Raw genomic sequence first — 24,084 nt, 5'->3', positions numbered from 1 at the left:
AACCTACAGGGACACATGTAATTTTAAAAGAGTGAGAAGGGACATCTCAAGGGAAGACAACCTCCCCCTCTAAACGAACAACAACAAAAACCCCACCCAAACTGGGTGGTTAGAGTTGTATAAAGGCAAGACTAGAGGGCTAGGAGTTAACTGAGTTGTGGAACAGTTGGTACTTGGTATGTTTAAGGCTACAGGTAGAGCATTTTCTAGCATGTACAAGGCATAGGGCTCATCTCTAACACTAAAATTAGACAAAATAATGCACATAATGGGGTTAAACTACAGTTTAAATAAGAAAAGAACACACACACACTAGCAGAGGGCCCACATCAAGCAAGTGACAGCTCCCTAGTAGGGTGTGGGTGGCCTCTAGAGGTGGTGGAAGAAATGACAGACTTCCTGGCCATGGCTGAAGAAGGACTCTGAGAACTAGTAGGATGATTAGTACTAGTGGTAGTTGATTTCCTGAGGGCCAGAAAAGTCCTAAGAGTCTGGGATGACAGTTGGCTAGGAGGGACTTAGGACAATATGGAAAGAACAGATCACATAGATTTGAGAAATCAGTTGACTTTGTTAATGTGTGGGTGAGAGAAAAGCTGTAGGTTTGAATCCTGAGAGGAGGGAGTTATGTTTTGGACCATTACTTCCTTGTCCCTAAGAGACTTGGTCTTTCACTGACAAACTTTTATTTTGTGACTCTAGCTGGCCTGAAACTCACTATGTAGACCACGCTATATAGTGAACGCATAGAGATCCACCTGCCTCTACCTCCCAGATACTGAGATTAAAGATGTGTACCACTGTGCCTGGACCTATTGTCAAACTTTTAAATGTTTTAAATTGTGTGTGTGTGTGAATAAGCACATGAGTGTGAAGTCCTCAGAGGTCAGAAAAGCATGTTGGATCTCTTGGAGCTGGGACTGCAGATGTCTGTGAGCCATCTGCAGTCCCAGCTCCAGGTGCTAGGAAACTCATTTAAATCCAATATTAACAGCTCTGCAAGAGCAGTACTCGATTTTGACAGTCCCTAAACTCTTGAGCTTCATGTAAAAGTCTGCACTCCCCTCCTCTGAGAGGATTTAGATGGAAGTGCATGTGTGGGAGGGGATTCCAGTAAGCAGGTGTAGCCCTGTGGGGCTGATGGAAGGGGAAAGATGCATTGTGGGAAGGGTCCACCCTAGTCCCCAGTCTCATTGGGGAAATCTCACTAAAGTCATACCATCTGAGAGGAATGGAAGCCACCACGCATCTTCTCTCATTGGCTGAGGGCTGCTGGCTAGAAACAATTGTTCTGTAGTATTTCTTACTCCATGTATTGGATCAGGGTTCCAGCAGCCAGTATCACAGGTGGGCTGTTCTCTCTGTAGAAAAGCCAAGAGAGTTTGGGTGGGGCACTCCAGCATTGATATGTGCTGTACACGAAAGGGGGTATTCCTGTGGTCCACCCAGGAAAGCAGTGATTAGAACATGGATTAAGAGGCAGAGACAGGCGGATTTCTGAGTTCGAGGCCAGCTTGGTCTACAGAGTGAGTTCCAGGACAGCCAGGGCTACACAGAGAAACCCTGTCTCGAAAAACAAAACAAAAAAAAAAAAAAAACAAAAAACAAAACAAACAAACAAAAAACAAAAACAAACAAACAAAAAGAACATGGATTAAGGAAAGAAGTCAAGTGCACAGCAGGTAGGAGTCCTGGTAGCCAATAAATAAGCTTTTGGAGCAGAGAAGTTGCTTCCATGCAGAATGCAGAACATGACAAACCAAAAGCACAGGAGCCGCAGCAAAACTCTTTTGTTTGTTTGTTTGTTTTTTGAGACAGGGTTTCTCTGTGTAGCCTTGAGCAAAACTCTTTAATTTTACATTTGATTTTTATTTGTATGTGTATGGGTGTTTTGCCTGCCCATATGTCTGTGTGTACAGTGGCTTTAGAGACCAGAAGAGGATGTCAGAACTCCTAGAACTGGAGACAGATGCTTGGAGACAACTTGTAGATGCTGGGCATGGAACCTGAGTCCTCTGGAAGAGCAGCCTTCTTTAACCACTGAGCCTTCTTTCCGGTGAGCCCCCTCTCCTTAAAGACAGTATTTCATGTAGCTCAGGCTGGTCTTGAACTTCTGGCTCTTTTCTCAATTTCCCAAATGCTGGTTTCTGGGTGTTTTGTTTTGTATCTGTATGGAGAGATAGTGTGGTGGCTTCATCCCCAGTGCTGCAAAGACCAAGTAGGATTACTGTAAGCACAAGGCTAGCCTGGTCTACTCAGCGAGTTCCCAGCTACCCAGTGGTATATGATGTCTCAAAAAACAGCATTATTTTTTTCAAAGAAGATAAGACAATATAGGGACTGAGAGATTATGGGTCAGTGTTAAGAGCATTGGTTGCTCTATGAGAGGACATGGGTTTCATTTTTAGCATGCATGTGCTTGCTTACAATCCTTTATAGTTCCAGTTCCAGAGGATGGAAAGCCTTGTGTCCTCCCTGAACACTAAGCATGTACATGGTGATACAGACAGGCAAGCAAAGCACCCCCACACAAAAAATTACATTTAAAATAAAGTGGACAAAATGAGTTCCTGAAGATTGAACACCAGCTCTGTCTGCTTTGAAAACATTTTCCCTCAGCCTTTGAACTAGGGGTAAAGATTCCTGTTTCAGATGGATATAACTGGGGGTAAAACACAGATGCCAGCTGCAAAACTATTTTTTTTCCCTTCGCCAACATAGACCTGAGGTTCCTCAGGTTCTGGGTGCTAGGTGGTGTGTATCTTTGGATTCAGAAAGGTCACTTAATGAACTCTTATCCACAAAGTAGTTCACATTCTCAGAGCATTTTCTTCCCTAAGTGAGTGCCAGGGCCTCCCCAGCCCAGCTGGAGATTTCCTGATGATTACACTATGAAGTTGGACAGAAGGAGGGAAGGCCATGGTCTTTGAATGAATATTCCCATCCCGGAGGAACAATGAGCAAATTTCGCTCAATACGAAGCACCCCACGAGAGGTTTTGATTCAACTACTGTCTTGTCCAAAGGATCGGGCACTTTCCCGGGATCTCAGTGCCCTTGCTAATTTGGTGAGCTGTGTGGCGGGCATGGATGCGCCCTCACGAGTATCACTACAATACCTGCAGAGAAATGAGCTGGGAAAAGGCGGGCAGAGCTCCTTTTCAAGAGTTATGAATGAGGAGAAAGTATTTGTAGAACTCATTGTTAAACCGGTGGAGCCAAAACTTGGGCGCCTGGCCAATCGGAGCCTGGAGGCTATTTTGAAATCTTTCCAGCAGCAGCCAATAGGTGCGCAGGAGGCGAAGCTTGGTGTTGGCGCAAGCCAATGAGACTGACGCTGTTCCTTGAGGCCTGGGGCTCTGCCCTTCGGACTGTCAGAGGGTTAAAGATGGAGCCGAGGGAGAGAGGGCGCCACGAGGTACTGGTTGTCCAGATAGGATGGGGCTGCCGCCAACCGGGATCTTCCACTAATCTTCACCTTGTCCCCGCGGTGAGAACAAGAGGTGTCTGTCCACGTGAGTAGCTGGTCTAGGGTAGAGTGTACAGTGATGCCAGGGAAACACCAGATGCCAGGAAGCCCTGTTTTGCTCCTCCGGGCAGGAGAATCTGTTAGGACAGAGTACAGAACTCATACTGGGGGAACGGACCAAGGACCGGGTCTTGGGCTCCAAGGGCCTCATCTGCTAGGAGTGAACCACCTCTTTTATTCTAGGAGTTCTAGGCTGAAACAGGGTGCAAGTGGTCCCACTGTACTCCCCCTGCAGCTGAGTGCAGGCCCCTCTCCTTTGTGTTTGAGCCCCCTCGACTGCTCACCCTTTAGCTCCCTCCCGGGAGTGCCTCACCAGAATCAGAATCATGTTGGAGAAAGTTTGAGTGCCCTGAAGTTCCTAAGACCAGAGGACTGCATCCCAGCTAGAATCCCTTCTGTTCTCCAAGGATTGGCTAGAGGTCCCACCCATCCATGGTGGTTGAATTTCCAGCCCTGTGTGCAGTGAGGGCAATGGATTCCTTGCTGGCTGCAGGTGCTCTGACTAGGTTGCACTACTGTGCTGTGAGAAGCAGTGCAATGGTATTGTCAAAGCATCTGGGACCAGCCTCATAGACCACCTCACCTACAGCTCCTTCTTTCTTCCCTTTCCAGGCCTGGCCCCTCAGGCCTGCAGGTCATTCCCTCCCCCTGCTCATTTTACTCTCTTCTCCATGGAAACTTGAGATTGTAGCTAGGCCTGTGTCTCTGGGGTCAGAGGGCATCCTTTGCTCAGGCAGCTGCTCCACCCAGGTGGGCATGCATTCTAGGTCTAAGATCCCACCCCAGCCACCCCCACTCCCCATGCCCGCCCTACCCCGTGAGATCGACCGGCTTGCTGGAAACTCTTTCCCTGTTGCACTACTGTGGGCCTCTGGGAAGCAGTGCAATGATGAAAGGGCATCTGTCAGGCCAGCTAAGGAACCTGAGGTACAAAAGGACCAGTGCGTGGATCCAATTCATGAGTGCGGGGCTAGATAAGTTTTTCCATCTGAGAGGATAAGGTGGATGCTGGGAACCATATTCCAAGGCTGGAACCAGTATAAAGGAGAGAGCCCAGATTTGGAAAGGCTCGAGTTTCAAGCTCTTAGCCCCTCCCCATCCAGGTTAAGATAGACTAGTCCACTGTGGGTGGGTGGGTGGGTGGGCTAAGTGGTAGCTCGTGCTTTAAATCCCAGCACTGGGGAGGCAAAGGCAGGTGGATCACTTGGTTCCAGGGCAGCCTGGTCTACATAGTGAGTTCTAGGACAGCCAGGGATACACAGAGAAATAGTGTCTTGAAAAACCAAATTAACTAATTAATTAATTAATTAATTAAAAAAGAAAGAAAGATTGGCAAATCTATGCTAGGTGTGGTGGCTCATGCCTGGAGGCAAATGCAGGAAGATTGCCTCAGATTTGAGGCTGTCTCAAGAATCAAAGCAAAACAAAATTAGGAACTCCAGGACCTTGTGGGAAGAGATGTTCACCTCTTTGTATGTAAAAGGTTTGTGTACCTTGCTTAGCCTTGACTGTGTTGAGAAGAACAGGATTCAGCCTTCCCCAAGATAACCAAGGTGAAGAGAGGATGTCCTCACACCTCGGGGTTCAACAGAAGTGTCCTGCCTGGGACTGACAGATGGACTTGGAACAAGAAGCCTACAGAGGAGGCTGAAGAGGAGACCTGCCCGCCATGTCTGCTTGCTCTTTTATAGAGGGTATGTCCTAAGTAGGAGAGGCATGGAGATGTCTAGCATGTCTGCTTTCTAGACATGCTGGAGTTGAACTTTGAAGGACGCCTAATCCTAAGCGTGCTTGCAGAGTTACCTTTGCCAGAACCCGATGGCCCATGCCTTTGAACGAAGCATGGGAAGGCATGGGGAGATAGATCTCTGTGAGTTCAAAGACAGCCTGGTCTTCACAGCAAGTTCCAGGTCAACTATATTTACATGGTAAGTGCACCCATCCCCTTTAAAAACAAACGAAAACCTAGTGGGAGGTGGTCAGGCCTGTCTCCTTGAGAGGAGGCCCAGGGTTCCAGATTTGGTTTTGGAAGTAGCCTTCACCCTACTCTAGCTCCACAAGTCCTGCCAGCCATAGGGGACTGCTCTGATACATAGTGAGTCTCAGGCCCGATGGAGGACTTTGATGGAGAAGAAGCAACCACCTCCCTTTGTGGCTAAGGGTAGATGTGGACCAGCAGCTGTTGCCCCAGCAGATCTCTCCTGAGAGGTGCAGGAATCCTTACTTGTTCATATCTTGGATCTGGGCTTGGAGGTCAGGGGAGGTCTGGGCTGCAAATGATTTAGGTTGGCTAAGTTACTTCTGTAAGTTTGAATCGGGAAGATTGTTCAAGAGATGAAGACAACCTTCAGAAATGCAGCAGATGGGCAAGAGAGAGGGCAAAGGTTGAGGACTGCCTCAGGGATAGAACACTTGCCTATTATGCATAAGGTTCTGGGTTCAATCCCTAGCACTACAGAGGGGAGAGGAGGGCGAAGAGGGGAGGGCAGGGGAAGGGAGGAGAGGGAAGATAGGCGGGAGGATGGGGCACAGAGGACATCAAGACCTAGAGCAAAGAAGTGGTCATGGGTGCAGGCACGCAGTCTTTAACCCCATCATTTGAGAGGCGGAGTTCCAGACCATCATGGTCTACGGTGGTTTCCAGTATAGCTAGAACTACATAGTGAGACCTTGTCTCAAAAAACAACAAACAAAAAAAGAAGTGATCATGAAGGGGAGGTCAGGACATGATCTGGAGAGGGATGCATGCAATGCTGCAGAGTAGGCAGGACACCCAGAGGGTGCAAAAGCCAAAGCTAAAGCCCTTTGGAAACAGAAGGAAATCCTTTTGGATATTATCGTAGTGAACTGGAAGCTAGATTCAATTACCAGGGCAGACTGGTAAGGCAGGGTAGGGAGGGAACTTCAAACTGGGAGAGGGCTGGGTGCTTTGGAACGAAAAGGACCGTGGTTCAAAAAGAGATCAAAATGCCAAAGTAGCTCAAAATCCAGAAGGTACCTGGGTGCCTTTAGAGGTCACAGTGCGGGGTGGAGCGGCTGGGGGGAGGGGGTATTAGGAGGGGGTGGGGCAGGAGTACGCCAGTGCGCATGCCTGGAGAGGTGGGCATTGTTACGCGTACTGGTGCTGGGCCCACCCCCTGACTCTGTGGGCATTCCCTGGGGTAGACTGGGAGGGTGGCGGGTAGTCTAGGGATCTGAAGTCTGCACTGCAGCTGTAGGGAGACAGTGGGTGCGTCCTGCAGTCCCCATCCCAATGGTTTCTCATTACCTTTCACAGTCCTGGCCCTCGGGAGGTTCTCCCTGCCCCGGGAGCCCAGCCCCAACGGTCGCTCTACCCACAGGCAGCATCGGCCCACCACCAGCAGTCCATTTACAATGGAAGTCCTGGACGAGTTCGACAGCGAATTCCCCCTGAGTGTGACCTTCTGCCAGCTCATTTCCGAGGATGACTTCGAGAGGCAAGCAGCGACCTATACAGAGCGGGCGCTGCGACGCCTCTTTCGCGCCTTGGACCGCAACCCAGCGCTGGCGGAGAGGGTCGTGCGGAAGGGCAAGCAGACGGAGATCGAGCAGCGCGGGCTCCTCTCCAGCCTCTGGGTGCGAGCGGCCACCGACACCCCCAACTGTTTCTTAGGGCGGAGCTTTGAGGGTGGGACTTTGGCTGAGGGATGAATGGGGAGGTTATCTATTGGCTGGGGTAGCCAAAGGGGTCTTTCCAGAGCCAAGAGTGGCAAGCCTGAGGAAGGAGCAGGCAGGCGACCCTCTTCTGGCTTTCCGCCTTTCCTCATTTCAGGCGAAATTTGTCTGCACTGTCCAGGGGGATCTAAACCAGTGCAACAGCATGGGTGCCCTGGAGATGCATCAGCGCCTGGACCAGCTGAAAAGGCGCATCCACCGTGTGCATCTGTATTCCCAGGGTAAGGTTCAATTTCTGAAGGTGCAAGCCCTTGGGACTCCAGCCTAGTGCATCTGCTGTCCCTTTGCCTCCCAACACATTACAGTGTTTGTCAAGCTCAGGTTGGTGATATCTTAGGTAAGGTGCCCACCTCCACTTCCACGCTGGATTTGCCTGTCTTGGATCAGATTTAATGAAGAACTGTAAGGAGGGGACAGAAAGGGAGAAAGGAAAGAACACCTCCTAGCAAGATTAGCTAATTTAGAGGCTAACAACAGGGTGGGGGAGGGGTCATAGACACATTTAATCTCAACCTTAGGATATTTATCTTAATTAAAACTATTTACTTACTTATTTGAGACAGGGTCTCATTCTGAAGTCCTACTGGCCTCAAAATCTGCCTGCCTCTCTGCCTTCAAAGAGTGCTGTGATTAAAGGCATGTCACCACACCTGGCTCTAAAACAAAACAATATGATTATGATATGTGTGCACGTGTACACGTGTGTATGTGTGTGAACACAAGCAAATGTGTAAGGCACACACGTGGAGGTTAGAGGATGACTTTGGGGATCAGTTTTTCTACTGTAGGATCTGGAGATCCAACTCAGGTTGTCAGCCTTACATGGCAAGCACTTCTACCCCATGAGCCATCTTGCTGGCCCCTTAATATTTTATCTTTTCTTCTCTATCTCTGTTTCTTCTACATTTCTTAGAGTCTCACAATGTAACTCTGGCCAACCTGGATCTAACTCAATGTTAGATCAGGCTGGCCTCAAACTCACAGAGACCTTCTGCCTGGACCTAAAGACTTGGGCCACCACATCTGACTCTCAGCTGACTCCACCTTTGTTTTTTGTTTTTCTGTTTTTTTGGTTTTTTTTTTTTTTTGATATAAGATCTCTCACTGAACATGAAGCTTATTAATTTGGGTAGGCTGTCTGGCCAGTGAATGTCAGGAATCTGTCCATTCCCAGACTATTGTGATTACAGGTGTGTCCTGCCTAGCCTGTGGGTAATGGGGGTCTGAACTCAGATTTTTGTGATGCGGAAACTTTACCAACCGAGCCAGTTCTTCAGTCCACTCTCCCTTTTCTTATTTTGTTACATCTATTATTTTTTTAAGATTTATTTATTTTATTTATAGAATACACTGTATCAGTCTTCAGACACACCAGAAGAGGGCATCAGATCCCATTACAGATGGTTGTGAGCCACCATGTGGGTGCTGGGAATTGAACTCGGGACCTCTGGAAGAGCAGATAATGCTCTTAACTGGTGAGCCATCTCTCCAACTCTATATCTTAACAATTTTAAAGCATTTTATTATTTATTTATTTATTTATTTATTTATTTATTTATTGTGTGTGTATCCCATGTGTACAGATGCCTGTGGAAGCCAGAAAAGGGCACTGGATTCTCTATAGCTGTAGTTACAGGTGCTTGTGAGCCACCTGTCATGGGTGCTGAGATCTGGACCCAGGTTGTCTTTAAGAACAATAAGTGCTCTTAATGACTGAGCTATCTCTCTAGCTCTACCATTACATTGACTCTGTGTGTGTGTGTTTGTATACATGCATGAGCACACTCTCTTTCTGTTCTGCATATGTGAATGGCTGAGGACAACTTACAAAAGATTCACCTCTACCACAACTCGGATTATCAGGCTTGGTGTGAGCACCTTTACCTGCTGAGACGTCTACTTGTCCTTATTGTTTGATAAGGTCTTGTATATTGCAAACTGACCTTAAACTTGTAACTGAGATTAGCCTTGAACTCCTGATCCTCCTCCTTCTATCTCCTGAGTTTGCACCACCACATCCAGTGAATGAACTCTTCCAATGGCTGGTGAGCTTTAACACCCACTGTACTCTGCAGACTCAGTGCGGTCCACAAGACCTAAAAGTGCAGTAGGTCCTGGCTCAGGGTCTAGCCATATGTTTGGCTACTTTGTGGGTTCCCTTTCCTTCCATCCTTCACCCCATTTCCACCCTTTGACTAGATAGGAGAGCAAAAGGATAGAGGGAAAGGGACTGTTGTTACTGTTAGACTACTGCCTGCTGATTAGGAGCACTGAATTCCTTGAGGCTAGTTTGATCTTCACCAGCAGGACATCCAATTTCTTGTTTCTTCTTTGTGCATGACTACTTAAACCATGACCAATGCAACCAACCAGCAACCCACCAACAGTCTATCCCACCTCTTGAGGTCCTCAAAATTCCAAACGTCACACAATGGCAAAGACTATCTGCAACTGGAAAAACGATGGCCTGCTAGAGCATGAGGCAAATCTAGTCAGCTGCTGTGGACAATCTGAAGCAGCACCATATCCCACACTGGGATTAAAGGGAAAGCACATTCCTATTTCCGTGGTTTTTAAGGAAACCAAAATGCAGAGGCTTCACTTTCTTTGAACCCACCTTTGCAAGATCTCTCTGTGGGTTTTCTTATGAAAGCAGTACCATTTTCTACGCCCTTGTCCCACTGAGGCTGGGCATAGGCTGAGACTTACTGGTGCCTGAATACTCTTGCTGGTGTTGGCCAACTCACTCTTCCATGTTCTTGACTGGGAGGCCACATGTTACCTTACAGGGCCTGGTTTACTCACCATTTCCTTCACAGTTCTATCCTTAAAGTTAGACATCTTGGCATGGGTTTTGCCTACTTTTATGCAGACGAGATCTGATTCTGCCTGTAAGAGACAAAAGTGGGGCTGATGGAAGGCTCTGTTGGTAGAATTCTTGTCTAGCCCACATGAAGTCCTGAATTTGATCTTAAGCACCACATAAACTGTGTGCATACATATAATCCCAGCAACTTAAAGGTTGAAGGCAGAAAGGCCACAAATTAAGGTGCTCCTCAGATGTAGTTAAAGGCTGGCTAGGATAGGTAAGACTATGGAAGGGAAGGCAGATACAGAGATGATAGAGACAGGAAGAAAGAGAGGGAGTAACTTTTGAATCCTTTCTCCAACATACTGGGTGACTACTGAGATAATGCCTGCTGGCACCTTCATTCATGGCCCTGGATATTGTCCCAGGATTCTTGAAAAAGCCTGAAAAGGATTTTCCTTTATTTGGAAAGATATTAGGAAACCTTTGTGCGACTCCGTTTGGCCCGACTGCCCGTGGCGTCAGTACTCACTAAAGTGTTTGATGTAGATGCCAAGAAGAGGAGGAGGAGGTCGAAACCAAAGAAACCAGATCCCATCTTCCGAGACCGATCAACCTCCCCATGCCTGCCACCAGCCCTATTACCACCACCGCTGCCACCGCTACCACCACAACCTGTTACCACCGTGGCCTCTGTAGTGGCTGCGTCACCCTCTGTCTACACTATGCCTCGGGTCTTTGGCCCCTTCCCTCCACTGTCTGGCAAGCCGGTCAGTGGGAACATGCTGTCCTGGGAGGGAGGGCAGCTTTTTTTTTAACCTGTCCTGTATACAGTTTTGGTTCTCAAATCTCTGCAGAAGGGCTCTTCTCAGACAGGCTTTGGTTATGGGCTAGCAGTAGGTCAAACACATGAGAGCGCTTGCCCTGGCCGAGGGCCACAGAGCAGGTGGAAAGTACAAAGTGTCTGTCCTCTGACCCAGAAAGCCAAGTAGACTTAGGATGTCCCTAAGAATAAGGAAAACCATAGACTTTCCCCACATCCCTATTCCTGCCCCTCAGGGTGTCATTCCTGAGAGCTCTGCCTGTGTCTGTGCCTTTGGGCTCCCCCTTTCCAGAAGCTCTCCCTTTCCTGTATCCTTGCCTCAGGGTTAGGACTTCCTGAGTTCCCAGCCACCATCTCCTCTCTATCCCTGAAATCAACTCTTGCTTCCTATGTAAGGACTGCTTTTCTGCATAGAGCAGTTTTCACTCTGCCCTGAGATTTCCTTTGTTTCTTGTAGATGGAGAAACTGGATATTTCAAGGTCTGAAGTGAAGTTAAACTGGAATGGTCTTTCATCAATGTCAAAGAGGTAGAAGGGATTTACTTAGCTTGAAGGAGCAAAAACATTTGGGGGCCATCTTGAATGCCAGACTTGATGTTTTGTCCCAACCTCTTAATTCTCACAGTTTTGGGTGGTGATTCTATTCTATTCAGAGGGAGTCTGGACTCTTGGGCCTGTGTTACAGACAAGCATTCGGAGACTGAATGGGCCCAAGGCCAACGTCCTGTTTCTCTCCTATCTTACAGCCACATGGTTGATCTGACCCCCTTGGTCCTCAACCCCGGAGGCTTCCATTTCTCGTATTTGGCAGGAAACAGTGCACACAAGCTCCATTGTCCTAGCTTTCCCTGGTGAGTATCTGCATCTTTCTGACACTGATCCCTGTGGGCTCTCTTCCAGTTCCACAGTCCCTGCCTCTGGAAGGCACTGTAATAGTATGCTCAAGGGCAAAGAGAATCTTGGTCATATTTCTTTCATGCCCAGAAACTCACATGTAATCAGTGTTTGCAGTGGTAGAAGACATCAGTGATTGGCCAACCCAGCCCAGCTTCTGCTGGAGACAACTAAGGGGTAGCCTTGGAATCGTTATATGGCAAAGCTGGGTTTACCAAATGTGAATTCTTAAACCTCACTTGTAGAGATAGAGATGTAGTTTGTGATCACAGCACTTGGGAGGTGAGGCAGAAGGATCTGAAATTCAAGGTCATCTCTGCTTACATGGTCATGGTGAGGCCAGCCTCACAGCATGGGACCCTGTCTCAAGGGGGAAACCTCTCTGTGCTCCACAATAAATCCTCTCCTTTCCTAAACTCCTGGAAGCCACTGCTGTGTTTCTGTGTGTGTCTTTATGTGTCTCTGTGTGTGTATGGAGGGCAGAAATGAATGTTGGAGGAAAATACAAGTTTTTCACAGAAAGTTTACCTGAAGTAATTTGCAAACAAGCAGACAGACTTATGCTACTTTAAAGCTGAGGGATGTAACCCTGGGATTGCTGGAACTAGTGCGGGACTCACTAAAAGTCCAACATCGTACAATTTACTGTCAAAGCTTAGGAAGTGCCTCTTGTTAACTATGGAAGCATTGTCAAATTCTGTGTGTGTGTGTGTGTGTGAGTGATTATTGAATCCAGGACTTTACATATGGGCAAGCGCTCTACCACTCACTGAGGTACACTCCAGCCCAAGTCTTGTTTTGAACTCTTCCTTGAGATGACTTATCTGTCCCATTGTTGGATTATTTTCCTTTATACCATGAAGGTTGGGAAAGCACCAAAATCTATCATGTTGTGTGTGCCCAGAGGTTTGTGCTCTTAAGACCTAAAGTCCCTATGAGAGTACCCAATACGTCAGAAGGGCTGAAGTTCCTTCCATATGTGCTATGTCTGATGGCATTAAGCATGCTTTACTTATTGAAGAACAGAAAATTGTTGTTTTGAAGATACAAGCACAGAGTCAGAAAATGAAAGAAATATGAGGCTTATAAATTATAATAAAATAAAAATTAAGGCCTGTTCTATGGGCAAAAAACTTAATTCTATAATTTTTTTTTTGTTGTTGTTCATTTTTTGAGCCAGTTCTTCACAATGTAGCCCTGGCTGGCCTGAAACTTTTGATGTAGACCAGGCTGGCCCTGAACTCACAGAGATCTGCCTGGCTCTGCCTTCTAAGTGCTTGGGATTACAGGTGTGTGCCATTATGGTTGGTATTCCGTGCATTTTTATATATTCATAATTGTACAACCAACAGCCACTAATTTCAGGAGATTTTTATCATCTAGAAGGTATGAGGATGATGGTGACATCTGTGTTATCAGTCCACAGGTGAAGCAAGAAGAGAAAGAAAGAAGGGGGGGGGGAATAGGCAGAGAGGCAGGTAATGGCTATTTTATAAGTCATTTCTTCTCAAAGGGAGAAAATGTTTACAGATCATTAGTACTGGATTTACTTAGAAATGGCCGGAAAAGGGTTACACATTCCATCAGCTGAGGAGCTGCAGTTAAGTGAGGACATGTTTAGGTTTGGAGACTTGCAGAGTTCGCTGTGGTAGCTGATCACAGCTTACATGTGCCTGCTGGTCTTGCAGGCTGCTCTTACTTGAATTTACCATCCTCCTGCCTCAACCTCCTTAATAATGGAATTACAGGTGTAGCCCTGGCTGTCATGAGCCTTGCTCCAGGTAGAATAAACAGAATGATATGTATTCATTCTGTAGAATATTATTAACCATACTATAATGCATGGACAAACTGTAAAAGTGCAGGAAGTGAAATGTTTAACACAAGTTAAAATGCTAAGTAGTGGTGGCACATGCCTTTAATCCCAGCACTCAGAGGCAGAGGCAGGTGATCTCTGTGAGTTCAAGGCCAACCTGGTCTACAGAGCAAGTCCAGGACAGCCAGAAACCCTTTCTGAGGGGGGGGGGTTGGGGGGAGAAAGAACAAAGAAAAATACTATATGGGCATATGGACTAGGTTCATTCAGAGAGACAAGGAGTTATTGTTTATGGCTGCAGAGTTTCTGTTTTGAGTCAAATTCTGAAGAGTCACAGTGTTTTGTATGTAATGCCACACAATTGTATGTTGAAAGTGGTTCGAAAGGCTCTGGTGTGTGGACTCAGTGGTAGAGCACATGCTTGGCATGCATGGCTCGCCAGCATTCTAAGAGAAATGATTAAAAATCTGAAGACTTGGAATATAGTTCAGTACTTAGTGCTCACAGAAGCTTGTATCTTATTCAGGGTTTTACTGCTGTGAACAGACACCATGACCAAGGCAACTCTTTTTTGTTTGTTTGTTTGTTTGTTTGTTGTTCTTTTTTGTTGTTGTTGTTTTCTCCGAGACATGGTTTCTCTGTGTAGCCCTGGCTGTCCTGGAACTCACTCTGTAGACTAGGCTGGCCTGCCTTTGCCTCCCAAGTGCTGGGATTAAAGGCGTGCCCCATCACTGCCTGACTCCCAAGACAACTCTTATAAGGACAACATTTAATTGGGGCTGGCCTACAGGTTCAGAGGGTCAGTCCATTATTATCAAGGTGGGAACATGGTGGCATCCAGGCAGGCATGGTGCAGGCAGAGCTGAGAGTTCTACATCTTCATCTGGAGGCTGCTAGCAGAATACTGGCTTCCAGGCAGCTAGGATGAGAGTCTTAAAGCCCACACACACAGTGACACATCTACTCTAACAAGGCCACACCTACCAATAGTGTCACTCCCAGGGCCAAGTGTATACAAATCATCACAGCTAGGCATAGTGGCACAAATTTGTAATCTAAGTGCTGGGGGGCAGAGACAAGGAGATCCCTGGAGCTTACTGGCCATGTCTAGTTGAACCGGAAATCTTAATGCCCAATGAGAGACCCAAAAAATAAGACAGCAATTGAAAAAAGACAATGGTGGTGTATACCTTTGGTTCCCTTGGGAGGCAGAAGCAGGCATATCACTGAGTCTGAGGCCAGCCTGGTCTACAGAGTTAGTTCCAGGATAACCATGCACGTATGCTTGCACAAAAAAGTAAATTTTGTCAGTGGGTGAGCCTACTGACCTGAGTCCAGTGCTCTTCTGCAGGGGCATAGCCTGACTATGAGACTGCATCTTAAAATGCCAAGCTGGGCAGTGGTGGCGCACGCCTTTAATCCCAGCACTTGAGAGACAGAGGCAGATGGATTTCTGAGTTCGAAGCCAGCCTGGTCTACAGAGTGAGTTCCAGGACTATACAGAGAAATCCTGTCTTGAAAAAAAAAAAAAAAAAGAAAGAAAGAAAGAAAGGAAAAAAGAAAAGAAACAACACCTAAAGATTATTCTCTGGCTTCCACACACTTGACAGTGGCATGTATGTGCCTGCACCCCAACCTAAATATGCACCCCCAAAGTCCCCAGAGCTAGGAGTGATGGTGTGCACTTACAGTTTCAGGTTTTCTGGGGGCTGTGGAGGGAACATTGTTTGAGCCTAGTAGTTTGAGGCCAGCCTGAACAACACAGGTAGATAATGTAATTTTAGAAAAGAAAAGAGAAAAGCATGACAGCTCACACCTGTATTTCATTCCTAACACTTGGGGAGCTGAGGCAGGTGATTTGCTGTGAGTTCAAAGCTAGCCTGAGCTACAGAGGAAGACGTTGTTTCAAAAATAAATCAAAAGTGAAGCCAGGTGTGGTGGTACCCACCTTTACTCCCAGTACTGGGCTGACACGGGACTATCTGTGAGTTTGTGGCTAATCTGGTCTGTATACTTCTAGGACAGGCAAGGCTGCACAGACAGACTGTGTCTCAACAGTGAAGAGGGAAGTCAGTGAAATTTGCAGTACTCTTAGTTGCTGTTCCCAGCACCAATCTACTCTCTGTCTTTATAAATTGTTTATTCTGTCCTCAAAATATGGCCTTTAGTGTCTGTCTGATTTCATTTGGGTTAATTTTTCAAAGTCCATTCATCCTGCAGCCAAACCTTTATTCCTTTTTATGGTCATCTAATATTCCTGTATCACTTTGTCTCTTATATGTGTGTGGTATGTTTGCACACACGTGTGTGCAGGGCATAGAAGTGAAAGTCAGGTGTCTTCCTCTAGCTTCATCTTTTTCTTAATTTTAAATTGTTTTTATTTTGTGAATATGAATATTTGATCTGCATGCATGTCTGTGTACCCCAGGAGGTCAGAAGAGGATGCCAGAGGCCTGGAAGTGGTTATAGTGAGCCACCATGTTTGTGCTGGGAACAGAACCCAGGTCCTATGGGAGAGCTCTGAACCATCTCTCTCTAGACTTTATCTCAGTTTTTGAGACAAGGTCTCTCAATGAGCCTTTGGCTGTCTGGAAAGTGTCCAGGGTTACAGATGCGTGTGGCTATGCCAGCTTTTAGATCAGAACTCAGGTCCTCACGTTTGTGAAGCAAGCATTTTACTGACTGAGTCGTCTCCCCAGCCCCTGCTCTTGTACGTCAGTTACAGATAACTGAGAACACTTTTGGCTACTAGGAATAGTGACATCATGAAACATTTGGGGAAAGTTTTTGTGGGGTCATAGTTTTTACTTGAGTAGTCATCTAGATTACATGCTAACTTTAATATATATGTATATATATATTACATTATGTGTATTATATACATATGTATATACACCCATACATATCTATACATTTTTTACAGTGTTGGTGATGAAACCCAGGACCTCACACATGCTCGGCAAGTACTGTTTCACCCACTTAAATTCAGGGTCCATGTTAACTATTCTGAGGAACTGCCATACTGTAAAATAGTCCTACTAGTGATATACTGAGGGTTCCTTTTTTTCTATAAGCTAGCAACACTTACTCTCATTAAATATTTGAATGTGAAAGTCAGAGGACAGCTTGAGAGAAGTCAGTTCTCTCCCTGTAGTATGTGATGTGGGCTTTGGGAATTAGACCCGGTTCATCAGGCTTAGCACTTTCCCCATGCATGGGATTATGGGATTGCCTTTCTGGCATAGCAATACTTATTTATCTTTTGTTTCCTCCTTCCCCCCCCCCCCCCACAAAGCTTTGCCATGTAGCCCTGACTGGCTTGAAATTTGCTAGGGTAGACCAGGCTGGTCTCAAGTTTTTGGCTTTCCTTCTGACCCTGCCTCCAACTGCTTGAACTATCAATATGTACCATCATGCCTAGCATGCCTTTGTTGTTGTTTGCTATTTGTTTTGTTTGTTTGAAACAAGGTCTCACTATGTGCTCTGGTAGCCTGGAACTCATTAAGTAAATGAAGTTGGCCTTGAACTCACAGGGTTTTCCTGCCTCTGCCTTTCCTCTGAGTGCTTGGGTTAAAGGCATGTGCCACCACACCTGAGGAATCAGGCTTAGTCCTATAGGCAAGTGCCCATTCTCCCACTTAGGCATACTTACAGGCGTATTTTAAAGCATATTTTTTAAAGATTTATTTATTGTATGTATGTGAGTACATTGTTACTCTCTTCAGACACACCACAATAGGGCATTTTGGATCTCATTATAGATGGTTGTGAACCACCATGTGGTTGCTGGGAATTGAACTCAGGACCTCTGGAAGAGCAGCCAGTGCTCTTAGCTCTCCAGCCCTATAGGTATATTTTAAATAAAAAGGGAGGATGAGATGGCTCAGTGCGGAAAGGTGCTTATCGGAAGGCCTGAGTGCCTGAGCTGGAGTCACATCCCAGAAGCAGAGAGCTGACTTCCTCAATCTGTGCCCCAAACTCTACAAGTGCACTAAGTGCATGCATATTATTCCCACAGTAGATAAATGAAATAAAATTTTAAACAGCTTGTCTTATGCAGGGTTTTACTGCCGTGAACAGACACTATGACCAAGGCAACTCTTATAAAGTCAATACTTAAATGAGGCTGGCTTACAGGTTCAGAGGTTCAGCCCCGCAGCATCCAGGCAGGCATGGTGCAGGAGAAGCTAGAGTTCTACATCTTCATCTGGAGGCTGCTAACAGAGTACTGCTTCCAGGCAACTTGGATGAGAGTTTTAAAGCCCATACCCACAGTGACATACCTACTCCAACAAGGCCACACCTCCAAATAGTTCCAGTCCCTGGACTAGGCATACCAAAACTACCACACAGCTTTTTGAGATGGCCCACTATGTGTTGCCCAGACCAATCCTGAGCATCTAGGCTTAAGCAATTCCCCATTACAGCCTTCTAAGAAATTGGGATTTTATCGTACTGCCCCAGGAGTAGCTTTTCTTATACAGCAGCTTCAGGGGTTGTGAATTAATCTCATTGTGGTTCTCAGTTACAGTTTTTATTTTTTTTCCTTTTTTTTTTTTTTTGAGACAAGGTTTTTGTTTGTACCTTGGCTACATTTTCTTGATGTCCAATGGTGTTGAATCATTTTTCTGAACTTACTGGTGATTTGTATGTCTTTGGGAAATGTGTATTTGAATTCTTTGTGTATTTCTCAGTATTAGGGTTTGTGGGACTCCCTGCTCTCGTGGATGAATGACTGGCCCTTCAAACAGAGAATTCAGAAGCCCTGTGAATACATACAGTGAATGAGCACACCTGGAATGATTGCCATTAGGCAGATCAACTTTACTTAGGGTGGCTGAAGGCTATATTATTAAGTTTTGGGGGACTGAGGGTGGGACATCCAGGATGATCAGAAATCATTGGCTGGGAGCTTTAGGGTACCTGGAACGCCTCATGAGCATGGGGAAGCATTTCCTGATTCTCAGGTGCTGACTGAACAGGAGAGAGGAGGTTGATCCTATAAACAAATTGTGGCTACATGATATTCCTCAGATACAAGTGTAGGGGCTTAGAATCTGAGCCCAGAGGCTATCTGGTTATGGTGGACTTTGACCTTAATTAGCAGTTTTCCAACAGGGTTCTTGGTGTTTTGTCTTTTTCTCCCTTGATTAAAAAAGATTTATTATTTTTAACTATATATCATGTATCAGCATGTGAGTACAAGTCTCTACTTATTGGCCAAGAGGCATTGGATCCCCTGGAGCTGGAGTTGCAGATGTTGTGAGCCTCCTGATATGGGTGCTGGGAACTGAACTGGAGTCCTCTGGGAGAGCATCATGGGTTCTTAACTGCTAAGTCTTCTATCTGAGCTCCTTTTTCTGGATTAAAAAAAATATGGTTTTTTTTTGTTATTAGTTTTTGAAACAGGGTCTCATGGTATAGTCCTGGCTGTCTAGGAACTCAGTATGTAGATCAGCCTTGCTTCACACTCACAGAGATCTTCCTGCCTCTGCTTCAGGAGTGCTGGATTTAAAAGCATGTGCCTCCACCAAGCCTGCTAGAATTCTAAATTATGAGTCTATGTGTCTCTGTGAGGTATGTGGTTGTGAGCACAGGTTCTTGCAAAGGCCAGAAGTGGACACAGATGTCCTGACTCACTCAGATACAAGGAACAGAAGGCAGGGCTACTGAGAGAGCAGTCAGTACCTGCTCTTAACTGCTGAGTCACCTCTCCAGCCCTGCTTCTTGAGTTTTATAACATCCTTGACATATAGTGGAGACAAGTCTCTTATCAATTGCAATTTGCAAATATCTTCTCCCATTCTTTTTGCTTTGAAATGCAAAGTTCCAGGCTTTGAGTTCGTTTTTGTGGTTCTGAGGGAGAGTTTTACTGTGCATTTGACCTCCAACAATCCTTCAGCCTCAGCCTTTCTGTGTGCTAGAGAGTAGGTTTGTACAGGTATAACTAATTTCAGATAACCTGGCTGACCAGCAGCTTAGCTGAAGCTTGCTGAACCTTTTAACTCCTCATCCTTCTGCCTCCACTTTCTACATCCTGGTATGGGAAAGATGTGCAAACTGTGCCCAGCCTGGTCTTTTTGAGAGACTGTCTCTTCAAAAAAGGCCATGAACCATAAATGTTCTCAAATTCAATGAATTGTTTTGAGATTGATTGACATCTTGGAAACTACCTCTAAAGCAAAGTTCCTTTTGAATGCAAGGCTGTGGATGCTAGGTAAGTGACCTACTGTAGGTCTGCATCCTCTGCTGCCCTCTCTGCTTTCTGAGTCAGGACCCCACGACATTGATCAAGCTGACCCTGAACTTGTGATTTTCCTGTCCCCACTTTCCTAGAAGGGGGATTATCAGACAGGGTCCTTATGCATCTTAAAACTTTTTCTTAGGCTCATGGAGAAAAGATATTTCTATAAAACTTTATGGTAGTATCAGTTACAAAGAGGAAATAAAGCTGGTATAGTGGCACACACCTTTAATTCTAGTTCTGGGGCAGCAGTGGCGGGGAGGTCTCTGTAAGTGTGAAGCCAGCCCCGTCTACGTAGTGAGTTCCAAGCCAGCCAGAGCAACATAGTGAAACACTGTCTTAAAGTCAAACTCAAACAAAAACACACCATTACCACCGTCAACGAAAAATCCACAAGGAAGAAAGGTGAATCCAGGCATGATGATGCTTACCTTCAATTCCAGCACTCATGGCTGAAGCAGTATTGCTACAAGTTTGTGATCAGCCTGCTCAAGAAAGAAAGTTCTAGAAATCCAGGCCAACCAAAGCAATGAGGGCTATTATAATGAGGTCCTGTCTCACACAAAATCTAGAAAGAAAAATACACATTCATGTAGTTATGTGATAATCAGATTATGTATAAATGGCTTGTATGGCTTTTCTGGGGAGATTTGAGCAAATATCTATTCCTCTTAGATAATGTGCTGATGGCAGACCAAAGGAACGATTCCACTCACATTTAGCTTAGTAAACTAGTGTGTTTATTGTGGTTTGTTATAGACGTTATTTAATCCTGACCCGGGGTTTCTGTCCTGCCTTTGGTCATTTAGTTCCTAGATAAAGGACATACACTCAACCTTTATATTTACAATAAATCTTAAACAGCACAAGAACTGGACAGATAACTATCTTTTTGTTTGTTTGTTTGTTTTGAGACAGGGTTTCTCTGTGTAGCCCTGGCTGTCCTGGAACTCACTCTGTAGACCAGGCTGGCCTCGAACTCAGAAATCTGCCTGCCTCTGCCTCTCAAGTGCTGGGATTAAAGGCGTGTGCCACCACCGCCTGGCAGATAACTATCTTTTAAGTTATTACAATCTACTTTCCTATTGATAGAATTATTACTTGGTATGTTTTATCTGGGCTGCTCTTTATTTGGCCAGCCCTCAGAGACATGTTTTTATGGCTTATCTAACCCATGGTGGCTTCTCCTTCCTCCTCCTGTACCTTCTTCTTCCTAATAATTTCTACAACAGTGGTTACTTACAGGAATAGGCAACTTAGCCATTTACATCACTAAAAAGCTCAGGCCAGTGTGGCGAGGACCCGTGAACATGGCTCTGGAGTTCCTCGCACAACCCTGAGAATCTTCCCCTTAGCAGTTTTTTACTGCATATATACCTCAGTGAGGGAGTTAGGAACCTTACAACTTTTTTATTACTTTTTGGAGTTTTCTTGAGTTTTATGAACTTCTCTTCAGGAGGAAATGTTTCAATCTAGAGGAAATTTCTACAAACATGTAGGTACAAAATGATACCCAAAATTGAAGTGTTACGGAGCTACAGAGCATAGGAAGCTATGAATACATGCTGCAAATGTATTCACAAGATGATACCTAACCTGAAATGTTAGGCAGCTATGGATCTGATTAAAAGGGCTTGAAAAGATGGGCAGGCAGGAGGCTGATTCCAGGCACATTCCTCTAACCCTAACACCTGGGAGGCTGAGTCAGGAGGATTGCTGCAAGTTCAAAGATAGTCTGGACCACACAGTTAGAGGCCACCCAGCTCCCCTACCTCAAAAAAGAAAAAACTCCAACCAACCAATGAAACACCAAAAAATAAAGCAAACAAACAAAGAAGCAAGTAAAAACAAAAAACCACCATCACCACCAAAAAACCCCAAAGCCATGGAGACACTTTTCACTCTTAGCAGGCATCGGGACAAGCCTCTTTGGTTTGCGCTATGCTCCTCTCTCACTCACAGGCACTGAGATAATGTATAACCCTGAAGAGGTTCCATGGGAGAGGTTTCTAGAAGTAAAGTGTCTTGGGAGACAGCCTGAAGCCTATGACTTTATTACTTGTGTGGCAGCCCTGTGAGTATTCTATATCATGAGCATGTGTTGGCCATTTCTCATGCAGGACGCCAGCCTGTAGTGGACCCTCCAACACTGACGAGATGCCATCTCCTGTTGTGAAAGCCTCTATCTTCACTCCGCCTGTTCTGCTCAAGTTCCAACCTGTGCCCAGACCCAATGATGATTCAGAGAATGACCCTGGCAGCGCGGAGTCCACTCCTGCCAAGGAGAGCCAATAATCTCTTCCCAACAGACCATGCCCCAGGACTGAGTAAAGTTCATCCTGGTGTTGAGCTACCCGAATGTTGTATGTCCTCTCTGTTTTCGCCGAGACTGGAGAGAGAGTTCAAGGATAGCCTAGACTCTATAGAAAAAAACCATATTTCAAACCTCATCCCTTCAAATATGGGCAGTGTATGTTGAGATCAGTACCTTTCAATGACCCCTCACTTGCACTGTAACAAGCAATTCTGTCATGCTTGAGAGAATGGGGTGGGAAATTCTTTTCTTCCCTTCAGCAATTTAGACTCCGTAGGGCTTCACTTCCCCTGAGCGGCAAGTGTACTGTGTGTGATCTCCAAACACAAGCCTTAATTTGCTGGGTGTTTTTACCTGGAGGAGAAATGAGTGGGTTGGTCAGTTTACAGCTTGGCACTTGCCTGAGTTTCAAAAATGTGATTCTCATTGTCATCTCATATGCTGGCCTTAGAACCTTTCTCCATGTAAGATCTCAGTCATTACTGGACATTAGTGGATATACATATTAGTCATGGTTGACAATACCTCACTTGGGGCTGTAGAGTAAAATTACTACATAATTATAAATTGTGGTAGACTATGAGAGAGGAGAGTGGGGTGGCCAAGAAAGATTTTTTTTCTTTTTTTGGTCTCACTGCATATTCTTGGTTGGCCTGTGACTCGGTATGTGGACCAGACAGGACTTGAACTTACAGAGATCTACCAGCCTCTGCCTCTCAAGTGCTGGTAGTTTTGTTTATTTTTGTTTTGTTTTGTTTTCGAGACAGGGTCTCTCTACTTACTATAGACCAGGCTTGCCTTGAACTCATAGAGATCTGCTTGCTTCTGCCTCCCAAGTGCTGGGATTAAAGGTGTATACCCACCATACTGGGATAAAGGATCTTTTGAGGTGAGATTTATTTGGAAGTCAGAGACCATGAAGTAAGAAGATTCAGTGATGGCTGCCTTTGGCTAACTGGGTGGCTAGTGGTCTTTGTTAATCCCACTGAATGAGAGTAAGACCATTGACCCAGATTTTTTGTTTGAATTAAGCAAGCTTCATTTTCAGTTAGACAGCTTTGTCTCCCTAAAATAGAGTTTGAGAGAATAGTCTCAAACACAGAAGAATTTAAAAAAATATCCCCAAAACTGCAAGGCTGGGGATTCTAACGCTTTATAGTTATGTAGGAATTTGACAGGACATCTCAAAATTATTTGGTTGAAGATCTTATCAGGAAGTCAGGGTTAGGGTGTGGAACAGGTTATTTAGCATCGAAGTGGAGATTTGGAACAGATGACAGGGAGATTGAGAATTCTTTGGTTAGACAAATAGACAAGAATTTGACGTGTAGTTAACCAACTGCCAGTGACTTGGCTTTGGGAGAGTATAAGTGTTGCTTAATGGGCTGGAGAGATGACTCCGTGGCTGCTCTTCCAAAGGACCTGGGTTCAATTTCTGGCACCCAAATGGCAGCTCATAACCATCTGTATTTCCAGGTCCAGGGGTTCTAACACCCTCATACAGACAGACATACATGTAGGCAAAATGCCAGTGTACTTAAACAAAAAAACAAAAATCAAAAAATGAAAAAAACCCCAGCTTTGGCTGGAGAGATGCCTTAGCAAATAAAAGCTACACAAGTCTGGCAAGGAGACCAACTCCTGACTTGTCTGTCCTCTGAGCTCCATGCTTGTGGCATGGCACCTACTTGACCACGCACACAATTTAAAAAGGGAACTTGGAACACACTCTCCCAGGATAAGAGACTCAGATCAAGGATCTGGTCACAGAAGGAAGGCCTTGGTTATCTGCCAGCTGATGGGCCTGAAGGGCGTGGGCACCGAATGAGAGAAAGAGTTGAATATACAGATAGACATGGCTTTGGAGAAGGTGTAAGTTTGAAGGCCTTTAGATACAGAGGAGGCCAGGTCTGCACGAGTCAGCCTAGCATAGCATGGACTGAACAAGTAGCCAGATAGT

General features: G+C 45.6%; 1 protein-coding gene across 2 annotated transcripts; it reads left to right on the top strand.

Moving 5' to 3' along the window:
- Positions 1-3,310: 3,310 nt before the first annotated feature.
- LOC114631355 lies at positions 3,311-22,684 on the top strand. 2 transcript variants are annotated; one of them, XM_028779666.1, is made up of 7 exons: positions 3,311-3,514; positions 6,870-7,125; positions 7,322-7,445; positions 10,583-10,803; positions 11,314-11,384; positions 11,603-11,707; positions 21,931-22,163. In XM_028779666.1, the coding sequence occupies exons 2-7, from the start codon at positions 6,904-6,906 to the stop codon at positions 22,103-22,105; spliced, it is 918 nt and encodes a 305-aa protein (XP_028635499.1). In that variant the 5' UTR covers positions 3,311-3,514; positions 6,870-6,903; the 3' UTR covers positions 22,106-22,163. The 2 variants fall into 2 exon arrangements, with proteins under 2 accessions (XP_028635499.1, XP_028635498.1); XM_028779665.1 differs by lacking the exon at positions 3,311-3,514 and adding an exon at positions 6,705-6,757 and having other exon boundaries at positions 21,931-22,684.
- The last annotated feature ends 1,400 nt before the right edge of the window (positions 22,685-24,084 follow it).

This window comes from Grammomys surdaster, unplaced genomic scaffold (genome assembly GCF_004785775.1).
Source record: "Grammomys surdaster isolate TR1022 unplaced genomic scaffold, NIH_TR_1.0 358, whole genome shotgun sequence".
Classification (NCBI taxonomy): Eukaryota; Metazoa; Chordata; class Mammalia; order Rodentia; family Muridae; genus Grammomys; species Grammomys surdaster.
The sequence above is the reverse complement of the archived record's forward strand: the minus strand, read 5'-3'. Positions and strand labels throughout refer to the sequence as shown.